This window comes from Balaenoptera acutorostrata, chromosome 7, assembly GCF_949987535.1.
Source record: "Balaenoptera acutorostrata chromosome 7, mBalAcu1.1, whole genome shotgun sequence".
Lineage (NCBI taxonomy): Eukaryota > Metazoa > Chordata > Mammalia > Artiodactyla > Balaenopteridae > Balaenoptera > Balaenoptera acutorostrata.
Window position 1 is genome coordinate 25852086 of NC_080070.1, and position 22407 is coordinate 25874492.

General features: G+C 39.0%; 1 protein-coding gene across 2 annotated transcripts in view; it reads left to right on the forward strand.

Annotated features, from left to right (window-relative positions):
* The window catches only part of GRM8 (glutamate metabotropic receptor 8), a 797285-nt gene that overhangs the window by 311346 nt on the left and 463532 nt on the right, over positions 1-22407 (forward strand). For both annotated transcript variants that reach the window (XM_057550586.1, XM_028165220.2), the window contains exons 3-5: positions 17360-17495; positions 17960-18114; positions 19197-19334. In XM_057550586.1, the coding sequence (XP_057406569.1) occupies positions 17360-17495; positions 17960-18114; positions 19197-19334 (429 nt within the window). The remainder of the gene's footprint in view (positions 1-17359; positions 17496-17959; positions 18115-19196; positions 19335-22407) is intronic.

Genomic DNA, 22407 nt, shown 5'->3' on the forward strand with positions numbered 1-22407 from the left:
GAATGCTAACCATGCTGCAGAAAATAGATGAAATGTATGCTCTGAGCTCTAAAAATGACAAACCAAGTGTTATTTTGGCTATTTTTCATGCTTAATAGTAATAAATGGAAAACAGGAAGAAACAGTTCCTGTATTTGAGTTCTTGATGTTCTCTTATGTCACATCCCACCTGAAGCTATTTAGAAACATCTCCTTTTCATCCAGATGCTGTAGCCCCTTCCCTTTCCTTCTTCTCTCTCCTCTTAGCCCACTTTTTGCCTTTTCTCACGTAAATTGTGATCTTGCCTACCTGAGTCCCACAGACACTCACTGGAGACTTATTTTCCTGGAGGACAGTGAGCTAGCATTTATTTGGCTCTGGATTTGGTCCTCATGAAAGGCACTGACCTCTTTCTCCCTCTGTTTCCTCATTAAACTTCTCACATAAAATGTCAGCTCTGAGAGGCTCCCATGTCCATTAATTTCCTTTGCACAAAGCTATGTCCAATTAGAGCCTGATAAGAACCTGGTTCTTATTGACACCATCGACATCTAAGAAGATTAGTGAATATTTTTTTCTAAAATAAAGATAAATCACACAGATGTCATTTCAATAGGACAATAAACAAAGAGGGAAAGAAAGGTAATATCACCCTTGTGAGGGTTGTAGATATGAGTTGGTGGAGGGTGCGAAAAACCTGTTACCAGAAAACAATGTCATCACCTGATTTCACAGAAATCACCACATCTGGGACACCTGTGACACCCAGAGGGATTAGACAGTATAATCCCTGTTGCACAGTGATGATTGCAGGAAAAGAACTTACCACTTTGTGAGTTACATTGTTAGGTTGCAGTTGCATGATTGTTCACAATTTTATGCCCACTTGGTGTTACAAAATCCATGAGATTTAAAATGAATATTTATTATTTGGGATTAAAATGAAGGAATGACTTATGGATCCAATACCTTTTCTTTCAAACCTTGGATCCCAAACTCTGGGAAAACCACGGTGTGGTCTCTCATCCCCCATGCCTGGTGCAGTGCTGGCAGGAGACTTTCTCCCGATTGTTGCTGTTTGCTTCATCTTTAGCCCCTGTGAGTGTTGAGTAGGGGCCTCGTCTTTCACATAGTCTAAAGGGAGGCTGCCCATTCGTTGTTGGAAAAGAAATCACTGCAAATCTTTTGTGGAGAACTATGACATACAGATTAATTTCCAGTGCCTCAATGTACAACATATATTAAAAATGTAGATGTATTCAAATCACAGATTATTGAAATCTGTGATTTATCCCCTACTTAGGAGTCATCAAGTTTCAATTCTGGATGGATCAGCTAAAATTTGGCCAAGGAGTTCCTTCATATCTCCTCATATCTTCCTGAAACCACCTTTGCTAAGGCTTCAAATCCTAACTGGAGGGGTTTGGATGATGACAGCCTCTGGTATATTTCTCATTTCCACCTCCTTCTCTTGTGAAGTATGATTGAGCACCTACCAAAGCTACCATAAATTCATGTGCCTGATAGCGAGACCACTAGAGTTATCTACACCAATGCCCATGGCTGCACATACCCACCTCTGGGTGCCCATGTGCTCCCCTCTACTCTGCAGGCACTTTGCCCATAGAGCTTCATTCCCTTGTGGTCCTTGAAATACTCAAATAAGATTACCTGGGTGACAATTATATCCTTATGTGAGAGAACTCATTTTCTTTAACATAACAACAAACATTATATTAAATTGCAAATAGTATCCAGATAAAGTATCAGTTGTGGTTTTGTTTAAATGATAGGTCTTTTATGTCATTGAAAACAGTTACTGATATATCTTTGGAGTTTGGGTAGGAAACACCTATGGACAGGTTAGCTTTAACTGAGATGAAATCTGGTGCTTTAAACTCTGGCAACGTGGGTTGTCATGTTGTTCGTATTAATTATTATTTTTGTCAATATGCATTGTTGTCCGGGTTTTGGTCCCAAGAAGATTAAACAAGCATCTGCGATGCCACCAAAAAAACCAAACAAACAAAACCCCCAATTACGTAAGGTAATACAGGTCTAGGTGTAAACATGAAGAAACATTTTTAAGAGAAACCCAGTTACAGGAGAGGCTTCTCTTAACATATAGAAAGCCATCTTTCAGCTCTTTTTTTTTCTTGGTCCCCAAGCACACATTTTAACTGAGTGATTTCATATATAGTGCAACCAGGCTTAACAAAAACAGCAATCACACAGTTACACACCTCAGTCCTCCCACTTTTGAATCTAGAAAATTTGTTTTCAATATCTTTAGTTGTTTTTTTTTCCCTGGCTTTTGTCTCCATTTTTCCACACAACATGTTTATGTTGCTATCTTGATTTTTTAACTTTCATCTTTATGGTCTTCCTACTCTGGAAGATGACGACAACTCATACACAAATACACACCATACACAAATTGCACATGCATGTGCACATAGACACACACCTCTCCAATCCTTCCAGCAGGATTGTATCGCAATTTTGGTCCAGTTAATAGTCAGTGTTTATATTATCATGACTCTACACATGACATTACAATTGATCTAGATAGGGTACTAAAATAACATTTCTCTTCTATACACATTTTGTTTTTCCTGGAATTAATTCCTTGCTTTGTCATAAGCTTCATTTTTCTATGTATCTATTATGAATTCATCTTCAGACTCTTGCAGAACTATACATATTCTTTCAGTCATTCAAACACATCAAATAATCCATCAATTCTGGTTCCTTTTTTTTTTTCTTGGAGATATTCTGGAGTCTTCCATCTTCCTGCTCTAACCTGGACTAGGTGATCTCTAGACGAGTTCCATCCTGTTAACTCTGACCTCACTTTATCATCACTTGGAGAAATCCCTTTACCTTCCCTGTGTTGGATTACCTGTTACCTGGATTCGGAGTCTTCTCCTTTCTTGTTTCCTTCCTGGTTTGGATGGTGTACATCCTTCAGAGGCTTCCTAAAAAGGGTGCATGGAAGGCAAATAGTTTTTGAGATTTCTGCATCTCCAAAATAGACTTTATTTTACTCATACATTTGATTTATAGTTTGGTGGTTATGTTTGTCTGGAATAAAACTCATCTTTTCTCATCATTTTGAACGTGTTGCTCCGTTTTCTTCTGACCAGCAGTTCTGCCGTTGAGGATCCAGGAGCCATTCTGAGCCCTAACCCTTTTTCTATAATCTGTTTTCACTCTCAAGTGATTTTAAAATCTTGTGTGAATGTTCCTTCGTGTGGGTCTTTCCCTTCCTCATCCTTCTCTTTTCTTTTTGCTAGAAATTTGACAGGTGTTTTCAAGTCAAAAACTCATGTTCTTCAGTTCTCAGAAATATTCTTTTATTTCTTTGGTAATGGCCTCTCTATTTCTTTTTGAGACTTCACAGTTTGAATGTTGAACCTCCTGGATACATTCCCTAATTTCATGACGATTTTTCATTTGTTTTACTTTCTGAAATATTTCCTTGACTTTCTCTTATATCTTATCTATTGAGGTATTTCTATCTCACTTATCTTTTTTAATATCCAAGAGCTCTTTCTTATTCTCTGAATGCTCCTGTTTTTATAGCCTCCTGTTCTTGTTGCATGGACAGAATGTCTTCTCTCTGAGGTTATTAATATTCTTGAAGTCATCTTCTGCTTATGTCTTGTTTCTGTGTCCGCTGAGTTCTTCTCCTCTGTTTGGTGCGACATTAAGAATGTGGTCCTGGTGCTGTTTGGAAGCTTGCGACTTGTGGGTCAGGTTCCCTGACTGTGGCTTTACTTTAAAATGAGCAAGTAGACATGATTATCTAATTGGGAGACATCCATCAGTGAGTATCAGTGTGGTGTCACCCTTTGGCCAGTTTCTCCCGAGAAGACTCTTCCAGTTTCCTGCCTGGGAGATGAAAGTTAGGCAGCTGGAGTCTGGGTGCTAAGCAGGGAAGGGGGACCAGGACCAGGGGATCCCCATTCAGCATACAGGCTTTCACTTTATAGAAACCTGCTCAGTCCTTGCTGGGTCTGGTGTCCTTGAGTTCATCCTCTACAGTGACCCTCTGATCTTCTGTGCAGAGGGTCTGTAGTTGGAGGAAGACACAGAGATTTTCACCCAATTCTGTTTTCACCCCCACCTCTGGAGTCTCTGGCGCCTCCACTCCTAGAGCCTTCCTGGTGTTGGGTGGAGTGGTTGCTTTGTTTCTCTTCATATCAGCTGCATCCCCATGCCCTTTGGGCTTTCCTTTCAGTTTTTTTTTTTTTTTTCTGCCTGGCAAGTCATTTATGACTTGATCATCATCTGCTTTTCAGCTTTCGAAACATTGATGACATTTCTTTCCTGTTTTCTCCATTTGATACTCAACTCCATTTGATACTCAGTTGGATATTTGGAGGAAGTGGAGATAAATGAATGTGTTCTCGTTTCCATGCTTAACCAGACTCCAGGCCACACAGCAGTTCTTTTTGCTGCTCTGTCCTGTTAGTGAATCTTAGGGAACAGCGGGACAGGCTTGGAAGGGTGCTACATCAGGTGACCTGTCACCATATTCTGGTTTTTGAAAGGGGAGAGGGGGGAGTAAGAGAGGAGCAAAGAAAAAGAAGAAAAGGAAAGTGGAGTATGATAAAGAAATGAGAGGGAAATTAAAAGATGAGAGGAGAAGGGAGGCTTATGGAATAGTGAAATGAAAGCTATTAATGGACAAATCTGCATGAATGTCTCCATCATGACTATGCTGAACCCCCCGTCTCATTTCCTTTTCAATCAGCTGAGAAGGAATGAGAGTGCTTTGACAAACTGGTCTCCAGACCCAAAGCACCTGACTGAGACTCTAATACCCTCATAAAAATTAGTTTTTAAGCTACCCAGGCTTCATAATTTTGAATTGAATAAATTTTCTTATGTCTCTTCTAGTTTTTCTCCTGTAGGCTTTTAAACAAGTGATTTGTTGTATTTTACATGATGTTCTATTTCCATATTAGAACTTACTAATTATGTAATAATTATGTAATAATTCACAGTACTCATGGGAGGCAGTATATGTGGTATATTCACAGAAACACAAAATGCTGAAATTCAAAGGAATCTTGAGGTCATCCCATCAAGCACCCTTCTTTTTACAAATGAGGAAACTGATAGCCAGAGAGGGTCCTACAGAGGGGACATGGGCATGATCCAATGTAGGAATGAGAAAATTATATCATGGCTTGAGTGAACTTGTTGTTAGAATGGTAGAGCCAGTACGTCTGTCATACTACTATTCATATTTCAGGATTTTTTTCCCACAAGCCGAACTGCTTTTCATTTTATAGATATTCACTTGCTATAGTATATTGTTAAGATATAACGCATTTGTAAAGAGAATGAGTTTTATCTGGGAGTCACGGCATGAATGGAAATTGTAGAAATTATACCATAGAAATTTATGAGGTAACAAATGGTTATCCTTTTGTCATTTGCAGTTCTGATCTGCAGTTTTCATTTTTGTGCTTGAATGATGTTGGGATTATTGAAAGCTTAATGTTCTTTTCTAAGATCCCCCTTAGATAAATGATATAATTTAATACAAAATGTCATAACATACCTGCTCTGTTCCTATAACACTGAGGGTATAGACGTTTCTTGGTTTCAGTAAAAGAATGTTGGATAGTGAATCTCTAAATGATGCAGATTTTGCCTTGGCTTGTGCATTCACAGTTCGCAATAATAGGAATAAACTTTTAAAAAACTATTCTTGCAAGTTCTGACATGTTTTAACATTGAAATAAACAAAGCCGTGTATAAACTGTTTGATTAGTTGTGATTAAAATGCATTGAACCCAACTAAAATCCTTGGTTCTTAGAACTGATGCTTTGTTCTAATCCTTTCAAATGGCCATTTTAATGGTTATTCAAATTTTTTTCTCTGTATTCCTTCCACTTCAAGATGAGTGGTCTGTTTCTTATTGTGGAAAAGTAAAATTAAATCCCCCTTGTACATAAACGCAAGGTATTTATTACATCGTATTTAAATTATTAATGACAATCACATTTTCACTGGAAATACTGGATATGTCTGATGACAGGTAGTTTCCATTAGAAATAGATTTTGCTGGTTTCTGGCTGGCTAAATCAATCATAAGCTTACTTCTGAAATGTTTTCTGACTTTGTTGATCCTGGTGTGTATGAATGTACCATACAGCTACTTTTTACGCTTCTTTGACCATGTATTCCTACGGTCACTGGCAGGAGCTGGTGAATCTTATTCATAGTTAACTCGATTCTGTTTTCTTGGTCCCATACCCCTAGGCTACCCTGCATTGTAGCATTTCTCACATGAAATTGTAATACTGTTTACATATTGTGTTATTTACTGTGAGTGCCTCAAGACCAGGGACTGTGGCTTCTTACTCATTTTTGTATCTCCAGGTTTCAACAGAGCACTCAGCATATAGTAAGCACACAGCTAATGCTCCGCGAGTGTTGGTGGGCATGCCTGGGTTCATGTAGAGAAGAAGTCTGCAGGACACTCTTTTGAGAGGATGTTAATGAATGAGATTTTTGTCCAACCTGAACCAGACCAAAATCCATTTTCCTAAGTTTTTCAGTCTTGATGGTATAAAACTTTGGAGTTCACATTTTGGTCATACTACCTTACCTGTTGATGCTGTTTAATTATTTATATTGAGGAGTTTTAATGATCAAGGGGACAATTATGAGAGATAGTAGTACAATGAATATACTTGGCTACTAGGATAAGGGTCACAAGGTCTGCATTTGACTCCTTCCTAGCTGTGTGACCTCAGGGACAGTTTCCTCAAGTTTATGATGTTTACCCTACATATTCAGTAGCACTGAGATATTATGAGGGTGAAATGAGATATTAAAGCATGGTGAACTAGTATTCAATACACTATTATTATTATTATTATTATTATTATTATTATTTTCTATTTGTTCTAAATGTGTTTTTAGTTAAGGAAAACGTAATAGAGTTAATTTCTTTTGTGTATGGGGAGTCTTGCATCTCAAGTTACTAACTGCCTTCTATTTTGAGTAAAATCTAGTGTAAAATTTATTTTAACAAGAGTCCTTAAACTCCTACAGTGCAATAGCAAAAACCCAAGTGACTCAATTTAAAAATGGTCAAAAACACTACATTGTAAATAAACTATACTTTAATAAAATTTAAAAAGAAATAAATAAAAATGGTCAAAGGACTTAGGTATTTCTCCCAAGAAAACATACAAGTGGCCACTATGTATATGAAGAGTTACTCAATATCACTAATTATCAGGGAAATTCAAATCAAAATTACAATGAGATATCACTTTTCACATGTTAAGATGACAATTATCAAACAAACAAACAACAAAATATAACAACTGTTGTCAAGGATGTGGAGAAAATGGAACCCTTGTACGCTGTTAGTGGGAATGTAAAATGGTACAACCACTATGGCAAATAGTAGAGCTTCCTCAAACAAATTAAAAAGAGGACTACCATATAATCCAGCAATCTCATGACTGGGTACTTAACCAAAAGAATTGAAACAGGATCTGGAAGAGTTATCGGCATTCCTGTGTTCTTTGAAGCATTATTCACAATAGCCAAGATATGGAAGCAACCCAAATGTCTATTGACAGATGAATGGATAAAGAAAATGTGGAATACACATAAAATGGAATATATTCAGCCTTAACAAAGAAGGAAATCCTACTATTTGAGACGACATGGACAGACCTGGAGGATGTTATGCTAAGTAAAATATGCCAATCTCAGAAGGACAGATGCTGTATGGTTCTACTTATGTGAGGAGTTTAAAGTAGTGAAACCATATAAGCAGAGAGAATGGTGGTTACCAGGGGCTGGGAGGAAGGGGAAATGGGAAGTTGTTGTTCAATGGGGGTAAAGTTCCAGTTATGCAAGAGGAATAAGGTTTAGAGAGCTGCTGTACAAAGTAGTGCTTATAGTTAACAGCATGGTATTCACTTGAAATTTTGTTAAGAGGATAGATCTCATGTTGAGTGTTCTTACCACACACACACACACAAAGGGGACATGAGATACAAGGAAACTTGGAAATGATGGATATATTTGTTACCTTGATTGTGATGACAGTATCATAGGTGTATGCATATGTCCAGTCTCATCAAATTGTATGCATTAAACATATGTAGTTTTTTTTGATATATCAATTACACTTCAATAAAACTGTTAAAAACATTTTTAAAAAGAGTTCTTTAAATAACTAACTGTACAATGGGTGGCTATCAAAAACAGGTCATTTTACTCTTCTCTCTTTTTAGTTCTATTTGAATCCAAAGAGTTAAATACATAACTATATTTTTAACTTTTATATGCCTCAAACACATAGATCAAATCTTGCTGTGGAAAATTATTGTGAACTATGTACAGAAATACTACAAGTACTTGCATTTGCTTGAAAGATGGAGTTTTTAAATGCTTTTGGTGCTTTGTTTTTGTTCTCTGAAGTCCACTTCTTAGCTTAGTCACTGTTGTACGTTGGTTGTGGTGCAAGCCTTGCTCTGAAGAGTTATATAGCTAAAACAATAATGATCTTTCAGCTATTAGTTCCTTCTTCTTTAAATCAAGAATGTCAGCCCCCTTTGAGTATCTGTTAAAATGCTGCACTGAAAGCCAATATATAGCAGAATTCAGGTAATGCTGGTAAGTAGACTAAGATATTACTTGTGTAGAAGAATGTTCGTAGTTTGCAGGCTCTGATAGCTGCTGTTGAGATACTATTGAGTGTGTCCTATTTGCAGAAGGTATTTGGAAATGACTTTATGTTACATACATATATAACATAGATGCAGAGATGCTTTGCCTTTTTCTGAATGATGGTATTTTTAATACATGGATATGCTTATTATCTCTTTATTAGATCATTCTACTACATCATGAAATAAGAATTTCTTGTTTATTCACTTATTTATCACACATCCAATGAATGCCCACAGGTATCAGGCTTCACAAGACCCTAGGGATTTACTGGGATGTGAGCTCTGTGACGTCAGAGACCTTCTCTATATTATTCACTGCTATATACTCTGTGTCTAAAAAGTATCTGACCTGTAACAGTGCTCAATAAATATTTGTTGAATGATTGAGGAAGGGCGGATGCCACGATTGTCTACTCTCCCCCTCACTAATTTAATAGGCATGATTCTGTAATGAATTCCTCTTCTGTAACTGAATTACTAATTTCTCATCTGTAACTGTAATGAGCTTAATCCAAAGTCCAGTACTGTTTTTTTCCTAATCCAGAAGGGTAAGAAATTTAACCAGTGCTCACTTTGATTCTAGTGGTCATTGGCATGATGGTTTTTCCAAGCAATGGGCTAGAAAATATGAAATTTCTCTTTTCTTAGAGAGTTTATTCATATTGAGCATTTGAGCATTTACAGGGAGTTAGTTTTATCTTTCAAAACCTTCCTGTCATACTTTTGGTCCCAGTATCTGGGAATCCACTTTGAAATAGCAAAAAAAAAAAAACAGACAAAACAAAATAAAAATCCCAAAACACTCCAAAAATAGTACTCAGAAAATAATTCACGTAAATACAAATGCACACAACACAGTAGTAAAATTTATTTAAACCTCATCAAGTGCTCCTTCTCCAAATGTTCCTAACTCCACATTTGCTGTTTTGACCCTAAAGAGAATGGATTTTTTGCCCAGCTCCAAAGATACTTCTGGTGTGGATGGTCTGCCCTCTAGTCTCTCCTCTCTCTACTCTTGTTCTTTTCCCTCTTCTTTTTCTTCCCCCAAGTCATGTCATTTCCCTTCTCACCCTCTCCCCACCCCACTTCTACTTCTTCCTTATCCTTTCTTTTTTTAAAAAAATTTTATTTATTTATTTATTTATTTATTTATTTTGGGCTGTGTTGGGTCTTTGTTTCTGTGCGAGGACTTCCTCTAGTCGCGGCAAGCGGGGGCCACTCTTCATCGTGGTGCGCGGGCCTCTCACTGTCGCAGCCTCTCTTGTTGTGGAGCACAAGCTCCAGACGTGCAGGCTCAGTAGTTGTGGCTCACGGGCCTAGTTGCTCTGCGACATGTGGGATCTTCCCAGACCAGGGCTCGAACCTGTGTCCCCTGCACTGGCAGGCAGATTCTCAACCACTGCGCCACCAGGGAAGCCCCCCTCATCCTTTCTTTTCCTGAATTTTTCCCATCTACTGTACCCATGTCTCCTTAGACATTCCCAGTTTTCAGGAGGGGGAAGAGGCAACACATTAGACATTTAGTTCTAGTGGTGATGGGCACAAGTTTCCCTTCTAACGTAGAACCTTTTGTACTTAGTGTCCCCGTTGACTGGACTTGCTAGTAAGAGTTGTTATTCTCTGTACATTTGGGGAATGAAATTTGAGGAGTCTAGAATTAATGTTATAGGTAAGTATTGCTTGGTGGAAGTGAGTTACTGTTTCTGTTTGGGGTTTGTCAATTTTTATTTTAAACAATTTGCAATGAGCGTGTTTTCTGAGGGAACAAATTAATCTGTTGAGTGATTATTTAATCTTTTCACAATAACCCATTTGGAAGATACTAGCATCCTCTCAATCTTTAGATGGAGGGACAGAGGCACAGAGAAGTCACACAACTTACCCAGCATCACAGCTAGTCAGAGAAGGGCCAGGATTTGGAGTGAGGAAGTCTAGCACCAGAGACAATATTCATAACCCCCGTACCACTCTGTGCCTCTGAGTGGATCTGTGATGAAATGAGGCCATGTTAGAAAGCCTAGTATGTACGAAACTGACCCTGTGAACCTGTCCCAGCCCAATCTGCCTTCCAAGCACGAGCATCTCTGAGTCACACGGAGACTGGCAGGAAAGGGGCTCTCTGAGCCAGTCCTCTCCCTACTGGATTGTCCCTATTGCCACTCTTAGGGGACAAAGAGAGGAGTAGCAAGGCGCTCATGCCCCTTCTGTACCAGGACTTTCATTCCCTCATTTCATTGCTTTTCAGTCTTTTTAAGGGTGACTTGGCATTTGATAGAGGAAAAAGCATAACAGGTTTGGTGGTGGTGGTGGTGGGGGAATGAGCACAGATTTAAGTGCAGTTTTGCTCTTTTAATGCATGTTGTTCAAGATAACACTTTTTCTTCACTGCGATGTGTGAGGTAAATCTTCTCTTTCACAAAGTGCACTTGAAGCTGACAAAGAGGCAAACTTTCATCACACTGTATACTTTGCTGCTAAGTCCCAGTTGTACACCACATAAGGAGGTGAAAATACTGTTACAAAAGGCGTGATTACACTTGTTCAAACCTTAGAACAAATTTTACTGAACTATCACTAAAGGACCAATTACATTAGGGCCAAATTGTTATTTTACTTATGTCTCCAGAGAGGTGGAAAGAAATGATGTCAAGAGTAATTAGGTTGCTTCCATGTCCTGGCTATTGTAAACAGTGCTGCAATGAACATTGTGGTACATGACTCTTTTTGAATTATGGTTTTCTCAGGGTCTATGCCCAGTAGTGGGATTGCTGGGTCGTATGGTAGTTCTATTTTTAGTCTCTTAAGGAACCTCCATACTGTTCTCCATAGTGGCTGTATCAATTTACATTCCCACCAACAGTGCAAGAGGGTTCCCTTTTCTCCACACCCTCTCCAGCATTTGTTGTAAAGCAATTATGCTCCAATAAAGATGTTAAATAAAAAAAAAAAAAAGAGTAGGGCATAGAGTTGTGATATTGTGATGTATAATAAGAAATATGTATTTGGTCTTTATCCAGTTTTTGGCACAGAGCTCCTAAAATCCTTGGAATTTCCTAAGTGATGAGAGTGAAAAAGGTGTCTTTTGTTATGTTAATGGATGACTTTGGGAAAGCCTGTAGGTAACCTAAGGTTGGGGCTGGTTGTCAGGAAGACCAACCACAGGATTAGAGGGTTAGAACTTTCAGTCTCACCCCCCCAACCTGCAGGGAGGGGAGAGGGGCTGGAAATTGAGTTCAACCACCAGTGGCCATTTCAATCATGCCTATGTAATGAAGCCTCCATCAAAACTGTAAAGGATGGGGTTTGGAGAGCTTCAGGGTTGGTGAACACTTGGAGATTCAGAGAGAGCATGGAAGCTCCGTGCCCTTTCCCCATACCTTGCCCTGTACATCTCTTATTTGGCTGTTCCTGAGTTATATTCTTTTATAATAAACCAGTGATCTAGTAAGTACAATGTTTCTCTGAGTTCTGTGAGCCTCTCTAGCAAATTAATTGAACCCAAGGAGGAGATTTGGGGAACCTCTGATCTATAACCAGTTGGTCAGAAGCACAGGCAACAAGCAGGGCTTGTGACTGACATCTGAAGTGGGGCGGGGGCTGGGCAGACAGTCTTGTAGGACTTGAACCCTTAACCTGTGGAATCTGACAATATCCAGGTAGATAGTATCAGAAATGAGTTGAATTGTAGGGCACCCAGTTTTTGTCAGAGGATTGCCTGGTGACGGTGGGGAAATTCCTCACTCCCTAAGAATTGGAATTGGGATCCCGGCACTTTTAAGAGTTAACATGTTTCTATTGTCTTTAAGAGAGAAACAAAAAAACTGGTTATTTGGTTTTTTTCATTGCTATTATTTGCAAGTGCATTCATAAGAAATAATTTAATAATAGTTGACTGACTATATCACATTCTTATTAGGGTCAATTATAAGCAATCTCTTACGGTTAACCAACAATTTTGACCAATCACTTTTTTACCAATAACCTTAACCATTGATAAAATGGTAACTTTGTTGATTTGTTTATGTATCAAAACCATTCTGTCATGCAGATCTAACAAGTTATATGACCAGAGACTCGATTTGATTTACTTAGAACTTGACAGAAATTGTGAACCAACTTGAGACACCGGTCAGTTGGGCAAGTGATGGAAAAGATGATGGAAAAAGTCTAGTCTTGGAGTCAGATCTGACTTTGAACCTGGGTTCCAACCTCTTGCCAGCTGTTGACACCCCTGTTTCTCAGTTTCCTCATCAGAAATGTGGTGATAATGCCAATCTTAGAGCGCTTTCGCTACGACTAGGGAGGTAAGAGTGAATGAGACTGGGAAGGAGTGATCACGTGTGTTGTAGAGTGAATGTAAAATGTTCCGTTCAACAAATGATCTTTTAATTATCACTAAATAATCAAAAGGAAAACGTTGACACAAATGAGGAAGTCAGACAGAAGATTCTAGAAAACAGCCAATTATAAATTCCTCCGTACAACATTCCTTTCCTAAGTGCTAAGCTTTCAAAATTATTTCTTGCAGAACTGGGGACAGCTGTAGAATAAGAAAGTTAGTGTTCCTTGAATTGTATACAATCAGTACTCTTCCAGAGTGAGGTATGAAGAAATAGATGCAATAGACATGTGCTTTGATGGAGAGCAGTTCCTCTTCCTCCTCCCACCCCAGGAGTCTAAATCAAGTCAGAGAGTCTCTTTAAAAATTGAAACAACATATAATGAGTATTGAAGGAAAGCACGTCTTTGATAAAGCCTGAATGTTTGACTAAATTTCATTGATACTTTACCCCAACTCTAACAGTATATAACGACCTCTTCTTCTTATGAAGTCATTGGACTATTTGGCGGCGGGGGTGGGGGGGACTTGTCATTTATTACTGCAGTTGATTTGATCTTCTGCTATTATTTTTTAGCAGTCCATCATTTTACATTCTTATCTGGCTTTTCTTATGTGTACATCTTGTCATTCAGTTATAAGACTTTTGTGGACAGAATGGGAGACAGAATGTCTGTAGCTCCGGAAATATAGTAGACGATATGTGCTTATGAGTGTGGCTTTTTGACTGATGTGAAGATGGAAATTGTGAATGAGTTTCAAGGCTAAGAAAAAAATCCTAATCTTCTAACTCCAATTACTTGAGAGTAACATACTCTACAATTTAATAAAATATCCATAAGGCACCAAACAGCACAATGCCATGTGGTGCAGGATCTGCATAAGGATTTGCTCAGCTGAAATAAATTAATTGTTCAGTCCCTCTTTCCAGGAAAATACCAATTGACCCGGCTGACAAATAAAAAGTGAGGTAAAGGAATAAAAACATATGAATAGACTATGTAAAATTCCAACCCAACTCAGCTTTTTACAAACAAAAATGTTCACTAGATCTGTAGTAAATGAATACATCAATGAATTCAGACTAAACCATATGTCTGGATTGCCTGTTTGCCTCATCTGAAATAGTCATAATAAAAATTTTCTGGCCTTCATTTCTTCTGGCTATGGAGTCAGGATTAATCTCAGAATGATATTTCGGATATGGCATGTCTTTAATAGGATCCTTAAGTAATCAGAGCAATTTTCTTAAAAGAGCAGTCATATTTTGAAACAGCTGTTGTTCCCCAGAGAGTGTTACAGTTTGGGTCTTGCATTTCTGTGGTTACCTAATGCTTCCACTCACCACAGTTTTTTGTTTGTTTGTCTGATTTTTAAACACATTATGCATAGTCTTCAACTTAAGACTTTGTCCCCAAAGTTTTCTCCTCAAACTATGTAATCACTTTTGTCCAGTCTCTTTCACTAGCTCCCTTCCCCAAGCTGGTGGGTTTTCAGAGAGCTCTGACACTCACCTTTTCCTGTTGTTGATTTCAATATTCTCTTTGAGTGATCTCTTCATTCCCAACACTTCAACTTCTTACTGTATCTGCATCAGGCAACATTGTGATTACAACTCCCTTCTTTCTCTCTCCTTAGCTCCAGATTCACTTTTTTTCAGTTTGATGTTCCATGGGTACTCTGAAAACAACTCATCCTAAATCAAAATCATTCTTTCCTCCTCTCCAAACCTGTTCACCCTCCTGTGTTTCCTACTTGTTTAATGGTGTCATCACACAAACTGATCACCAAGGCCAAAACCTTAGAGTCATGCTTAATGGTTTCCCCCTACCTCACTACTTAGATCCAATCAGTACAACCTAAATATATACAATTTTTATTTGTCAGTCATGTCTCAATAAAGGTGGGAAAAATATTACAAAGCCCTACTGATTCTAACTCCAATTCTCACAGGTCCACCTGCCCCTCCTCAGTACCAGCAGCATTACCCTAGTCATCATTTCCCATTGCCTGTTCTGATAACCTCCTAACTGGGTTCATGGCCTCCTGTTCTTTTCACTCCAGGTTGCCCTCTTACATCATTCAATGGTCCTCATTCATTTTTCTTCCATGAAATGCAGCAGTCATAGACAAGACGTATCCCTATGGGCTACTAAATGTCAGGCACTTTAATTACACATAATCTTCTGCAGGCCCTGCATGCCATGCATGATTTGGCCCCCAAATTACCTCTCATTTTTGTCTCACACTTCTCTCCCCTCCACTCATTAACTCCACTGGCTCTTTCCTGCACTTTCCCATGTGATGCTCTCCCATTCTCTCTTCTTTCTGACCTTAACCAAGTGATACCAACTTTAGGGACACTTTTCCCAAACATTCCTCAATCTAAATTAAATGTCCTTGCTCTTCCTCATAGGACTTGCCATAACTTATACTTATATACTTATTTTGTGGGTTTGTTTTGCATTAAGCCTGTTTTACCCATAACATCTCTAAACCTGTGAAGGCAAGGGCCATGTCTATTTTATTCACCACTGTAAATCCATATGCCCCACATGGTATCTGGCAGATAGTGGGCACACCATAAATATTTGCTGAAGGAATGAATCAATCATCACAACTATTCATGGCATATCAGTAGACTAACTAACTACAGGCTCTGTCTGTGGATTATGGGCAATTCCCACCCCTGAAGAGCATAGTGTAGGGTTAGTGAGGGTATTGCTATTGCAGGGATAACTTTGGCAGTGCTCTAACTTATACAAAAAATAACCTTCAGTACTCTAGCACTGTCAATCATACAGTATTGTCACGTATGTTAAATCTGATCACAACACACTGGACACCCATTGTCTGGCTACCACATGGTTCTTCTTTGTTTGGCTACCTGAGGTTTCTTCCTAAAGCATACAGCTCAACATGTAATTCTCCTGCTCGTGAACTTTCAGTGGGTTCCCATCCTTTTCAAGATAAAATCTAAATTATTTGGCATGTCTGACAAAGTCATTGTCAAGCTGGACCTGTCCATTCTTTCCAACCTCAGCCCCAGCCAGTCTCGACCATAGGTCATGATCAAGCAAGGTTCTTTCATACCTTGGCTTCTACCAGAAATATCCCATTTTTGTCCCTATGTTTATGTATATTTGCCCTTTAAAATCCAGCTCTCTCAAGCACTTGAATTACTCCTTCCTCTGTGCTCCCAAAGTGTGGTATACTCTCTTCATTCTAAAATTTATTACATGTTCCATGATAATTTATTGGAATGCCCCTCTCCCAGACTAGCTGGTAACTGCTAGATTAGACTACGCATTCCCAGTGTCCAGCCCAATGCATAGCATATAATGGCATCCAGTAATGTTTGGGTGACTGAATGCATTGTCAATTGTTTAGAAGAAAAACTGCCTTTGCCTACTGAAGCAATGCTATAAATAAATGATGATTTTCTTGTCAAGCGACTCAAAAAGCCTGCTTAAACCATAATGCTATTGAAACATCTTGCTAATATTGCTTTTTCTCCTAGTATTAGAATATGTTATAACTGTTATAACTGTACCACTGCAACCAAGGAAACCTCCTTCTTCTCCTCCTAGCCCAGCCCATCGGCAGGGGGCAGAGATCTTTTCTAAACTTTTCTTTTTGGCTTCTTGTTGCTTTAAAAGGAGAGGCTGAAAGAAGAGTTCTTTTCTTTTTCCATGTGAGTGGGATGGGATTTCTGCCATTTTGATTTTCATGGTGGAGACATACGTCAACTGAGGGTTTGTGTCTTTGAAACTTGGCTAGTGTCTCAGTCTTGAAGACCACTTGTCTCGTAACATATTATGGTGCTGCATAAGAATCTTGCTGCAATACTATGAGCTAAAAAAAGGAAATTAACCTTAAAGGAAGTCTACTAATAAATAAAATTAGCAAAAGGACCTTCCTTCCTCACAGGTGGTCTCACCTATAAGACATACTCATACCTTTTATTAATCCAGACACTTATCCTTGGACTTAGGTTAAATGAATTAAAAGAGCCTTCTTTCCACTCTTTCTCTCTTGTCCCACATTTTGTACACTTTGGTTTTTTTAAAGACATGCACAAAAATAATGTTTAAACTTGGAAAAAAACTCTGATGTATGATTAAGTTATTGATGTCATTTATTTGATACATATAATGCAAAAAAGTGATTGCTTTTAATAGGTGAGAATGACAGATATTTTGAGAAACAATATCCTTTACTGAGTCATGTGTTTTTATAAAGTAACTAACCTCATTAAGTGTGTTAAGTAAATGTCTTTTCCTAATCACTTTCTCTGTTTCTTTCTTTTTTTTTTTAAATAGGTGGTGTTTGCATTGCTCAATCACAGAAAATCCCACGTGAACCAAGACCTGGAGAATTTGAAAAAATAATCAAGCGTCTGCTAGAAACACCTAATGCTCGGGCAGTGATTATGTTTGCTAATGAAGATGACATCAGGTGCTGATTGCTTTTCTTCTTCATGTAGGATCCGATTTTCAGCCCACATCCTTTTTCTAACATATTTCATATTCAATGTAAAATCTTGTGAGATTTCATAGGAATTGCAACATTCTCATGCAATTATAGACTGCCTTCTGCTACATAGAGACAACAGCCTTCTAGTTTCTCAGTCCAATCTGTTTATCAAGTAAAACCTGGGGACTGAAAGAAATGAGACAAATAACGATGATAAACAAAATGATGTGAGTGAGGTTAAGGATAAGGCTAATTATCAGGTGCTGGAGTTAAAGTCTCCAATATATTCCCTTTAGGAGATGATAAGACTCAGGCAGTTAGAATGATTGGTTGTTTAATGGTGACCTACTGAGTGTTTATGACTTGATATAGCTGGTCTTGTAACATTCACAAGTGTAGAGTTTCTTGGTAAATGTGGTATGTTTTATTTCTTTTTATTCCAATAGGAGGATATTGGAAGCAGCGAAAAAATTAAACCAAAGTGGGCATTTTCTCTGGATTGGCTCAGATAGTTGGGGATCCAAAATAGCACCTGTTTATCAGCAGGAGGAGATTGCAGAAGGGGCTGTGACAATTTTGCCCAAAAGAGCGTCAATTGATGGTAAGGATGCACTGTAGAGAATTTGCTTCATTCCAACTGAATCTAAACTCAAAAGCAAAATCAGGGTATCAGCATTCGATGAAATGAATCCATTATTAATGACTCGATAGAATTTTTAGGGCTGATGGCAGAATGGTCAAGACAGTAACTATTTAACTCAACATATTGTATATATATATATATATATTTTTTTTATTAGAAAAGAGTACCCACTAGATATTTTTTTCGGGGGCACTATTGTTGGTCTTGGATATCTCCATGATGTTAGTAGTTGCCCTCTAAGTTTGCATGTTTCCATGGGTGTATACAATGGTTATAGCATTGTTGGAAGGAGAGTGCTTGCTTTATAGCAAATGAAGACATGATGCTGGCCTGGCTCTATGGGTAAATAAATGCAACAGCAAAGATGTGGAGCAACTCTGAAAGGCACTCTGTCTCCCAAATATCTTTTCCAATGATCTCGACAGTGATTGAAATTCCTACCTTTGCCATTATCCTTGGTAGTAAGGCATTATTTCCAGGTGGTCTCCCTTCAGTGAGGTGGTTACCTGAGCAGAATGACACTAGCCCATTACCCATGACTGCAGAAGATTACATTAGTAGTGATTACTTTATTGAATTAGCTGAAAATGGAACATGCAGGACAGATAAACCTTGAGGCAAGTAGAAGCACGGAAGCTTGGAACACTGACTCGTGCTAGGGGAGAGAGAGGAGAATGAGAAAAGTCTGAGTTGGTTTTGAATATTCAGCATGAGGTCACTGCTTGCTGCCGCTGGGAGACATAGAGGAGAGAGAGAGGTGGTGTGGATGGAACCCAACAGGCTTACCTGCTGTGTGCACCCCTAGAGTCAGGTGCCTGAATGGTGAATGGTGGGAGTGGAGATATTGTCCACTGATCTCCATTGACTCTTGCCACAAGGGAAGCCTTATTGCTGGGTTATTGGCTGCCCTCCCCCATTTGTTATATATATTTTTTCATGCAATGATCACAACATAATATAATATCTATTCAAAAGCTCTGACGGTATTTGGTTTTGATTTTGGACGAATATTAAAATCATACCTTTCTTCTTTAAAATAGGGTTCGATCGATACTTTAGAAGCCGAACTCTTGCCAATAATCGAAGAAATGTATGGTTTGCGGAATTCTGGGAGGAGAATTTTGGATGCAAGTTAGGATCACATGGAAAAAGGAACAGTCACGTAAAGAAATGCACAGGTAACCACTTAAATGTTTTCCTTGGTGCATTCGTTTTATCATTACCTGAGAAATGAAGTTTTTCTATGTGGATAATGATGACGGTATCTTCAACTTCCTCACGTCTCTTGTTATAGTTTCTCAGCGGGGCTGAGCTTACATTGATCATTCAACAGACTTAGGTGTGCTCTTTGGTTCTTACAGTCAACGGACAAGTATTTACTGAACATGTGCCATGTGTCCAACACTGGGATATTTTAATTCTATTTAAAAAAACATCTATTGAGTGCCTACTTTAGGCAAAGTACTTTATTAGGTTTGGTGGGATACTGACAAATAAGCAAGACATGAGTTTGCTCGCCAGGAGCTCAAAATGTAGTGAGGATGACAGATCATAACAAATTGCTCTAAGATAGTGTTTTTCAACTGTTTCAATCCATGTCCCCCATATCTTGCACAGCTCTATCAGCTATGATTTTTTTTGATGCTCTACTTTCTATATCTTGTGCTGAAAAATAATAGTGATATTAAATGTGCATTTTTTGAGTGTTAGAATGAAACTTTTTATTTGCAGAAACATGATTGTGTACGTAGAAATATCTATGGAATTTTAAAAGTGACTTAGAACTAAGTAGTACATTTAGCGAGATCAATTCAAGATACAAGGTCAATATAAACAACATTTTTAATCCATTTATATATATATAAATATATATATTAGAAACTAACACATAGAAAATGAAATATGTACAGCATGATTAAAAAGAACATAAAAAGTTAGGGGTAATTTTAACAAAGATGCATAAATCTTCTACACTAAAATCTTCACACTGAATGAGCATCTTATAACCAGACACTCCTCCCTTGCTTACCCCCTGGCCCCGACATTTTGATATGACCTCCTTGCCCTCGATTCACTTCCTTTGGAAATAGCTGTTCAAATAAGAGATGTAATCTGATAAGTGCTAGAGCAGCCATATAAATGGAGCGAGGATGGGGATGTGAAAATAGGGGCCACCCTGTGGAGGGATGTGACTTCCAGGAGCTGGGGTAAGTGAAGTGAGACAAAGTTCATGCTCACAGGGCTTACATCTGAGTGTGAAAAGACAGACACTAAATAAGTAAACGTATAAAGGAACAGAGACTTCCAGATGCCTCGGAGAAATACAACAGAGTAAATGTGAAAAGAGTGACCAGGTGGTCTCGGGAGGGATGGTGGCAATTACTGTAGATTGTTTGGTGAGGATGCTTTGCCAAGGAGGTGACATTTGAGACCAGACCTGAATGGCCAGTGTTGTCAGCCATGTGAAGATATGAGGGCAGCGCATTCTAGGATCCAGGGCAAGCCTCTTTGATTCAAGGTACAGATACTAAAAGGTCAGGGAGGCCGGAGTGAGTGAGAGTGAAGATAGGGAGTGAGAGGGAAAGTGAGGGCAGAAGAGGATAAAGAGACAGGCCAGCTCATGCAGGCCTTCCTAAAAGCTCCAGACCTGAGGAGTTGGGGTTTTATCCTACCTGTAGTGTAGAATTACATGAGGCTTTTCATTTAAGGCACTGCTCAGATACCTGTTTCAAAAAGATTCCTCTGGCAGAAAGGTAGGGAAGGTTGGAGATCAGGGGAGAGAAAGGAGAAAGGTCAGTCAGGGCCCATCCAGTAGCCCCTGTAATGGGCAGTCACAGCTTAAATGAGACGTGCTAGTTAAGGGTGGAACACAGAGTGGAGAGATCATAGTAGGTAGTATTTACAGTACACAGTGAGTGATTAACGCAGGGGGGATGATGGTAAGTGATGGAGGTTCTGAATGTTAAATCTTTGACAGCTAGGTCTAGGAGAATTACTTAACAGAAAGGACAGCACGGATGGTAGATGTGGAGGGACAATCTTGAATTTGGTTCTAAACTCGCCTCATGGAACTCCCCAGCAGGTGGCAGCATAAGGTCTGGCACCCCACATTGTGTGCCGCCCTAAAAATACAGATTAGGGAGTGGCATGTGGAGACCTGGAAGTTAAAGACGCGGACAGAGAGGCAGTTGCCAAAGGAAATTGAGCAGATACGATGGATGACAACTTGAGCCTCTAGGGGAGGAGCCAGAAGAGGAAATGAGCATGGAGGTTGGGGAAGGAGATGAACTGGGAGTCAGGAGAGAAGATGGGGTGCACTCAGGTGGAGACTCAGATTGCGAGGGCTGGAGATAGAGCGGGCATAGAAGAAGTAGAGGAAAGAATGCTTTTCAAAGAAGTTTGACAGAGAAAGAAAGTAGATACGGTGGGGGAGCTTGAGAAAGAAGCAGGGTTGCAGAAGTTTCTTTAGGAGAGGGCACATTTAAGCATGTTTTCAGATAAACGTAGCAGTCAGAAGAATTATCAAGAGAAAGAGAAGTTAAATGTGGAGTAGGATCTTGACAGAAACTTTAGGGAGAGGCTTAAGAGGGAGGTATTACCTTTAAATCATGTGATTTAGTTGGGAAAAAGAGATACACGTACATAAGCAGAGGGCAAAACAATCCTATGATTAAGTGTTAAATTTGGACATAGATATTGAGGAAGTTCAGAAAATGTATGACTAAGTTCAAGTAAAATTCAAAGCTTCATGGAAGAGGCGAGTGTTTGATAACAAGAAAGATTGGAGAAAGCATCCGAAATGAGGTAGAGGATGGGTCAGCAGAGAGTGGCATGGAGGTGTGTGAAGAACAGTGCAGAGGTTCAGCTTATTGGAGAGGAGTTTTGCATGTCAATGAATAATGGGATATAAAGAGCAGCCAGTTTATAGAAAGGTTTGAAAGGAGAAGTTATACAAAAAGTACCTGATGTGTTTCTCATTCAGGTATATTTTACAAGGTGCTTAGTTTTGTTTTGTTTTTAATTTAATTAATTAATTAACTACTTTTGGCTGTGTTGGGTCTTCGTTGCTGCGTGCGGGCTTTCTCTACTTGTGGCGAGCGGGAGCTACTCGTCGTTGCGGTGCATGGGCTTCTTATTGCGGTGGCTTCTCTTGTTGCAGAGCACGGGCTCTAGGCACAGGGGCTTCAGTAGCTATGGCACGTGGGCTCAGTAGTTGTGGCTCGGGGGCTCTAGAGCGCAGGCTCAGTAGTT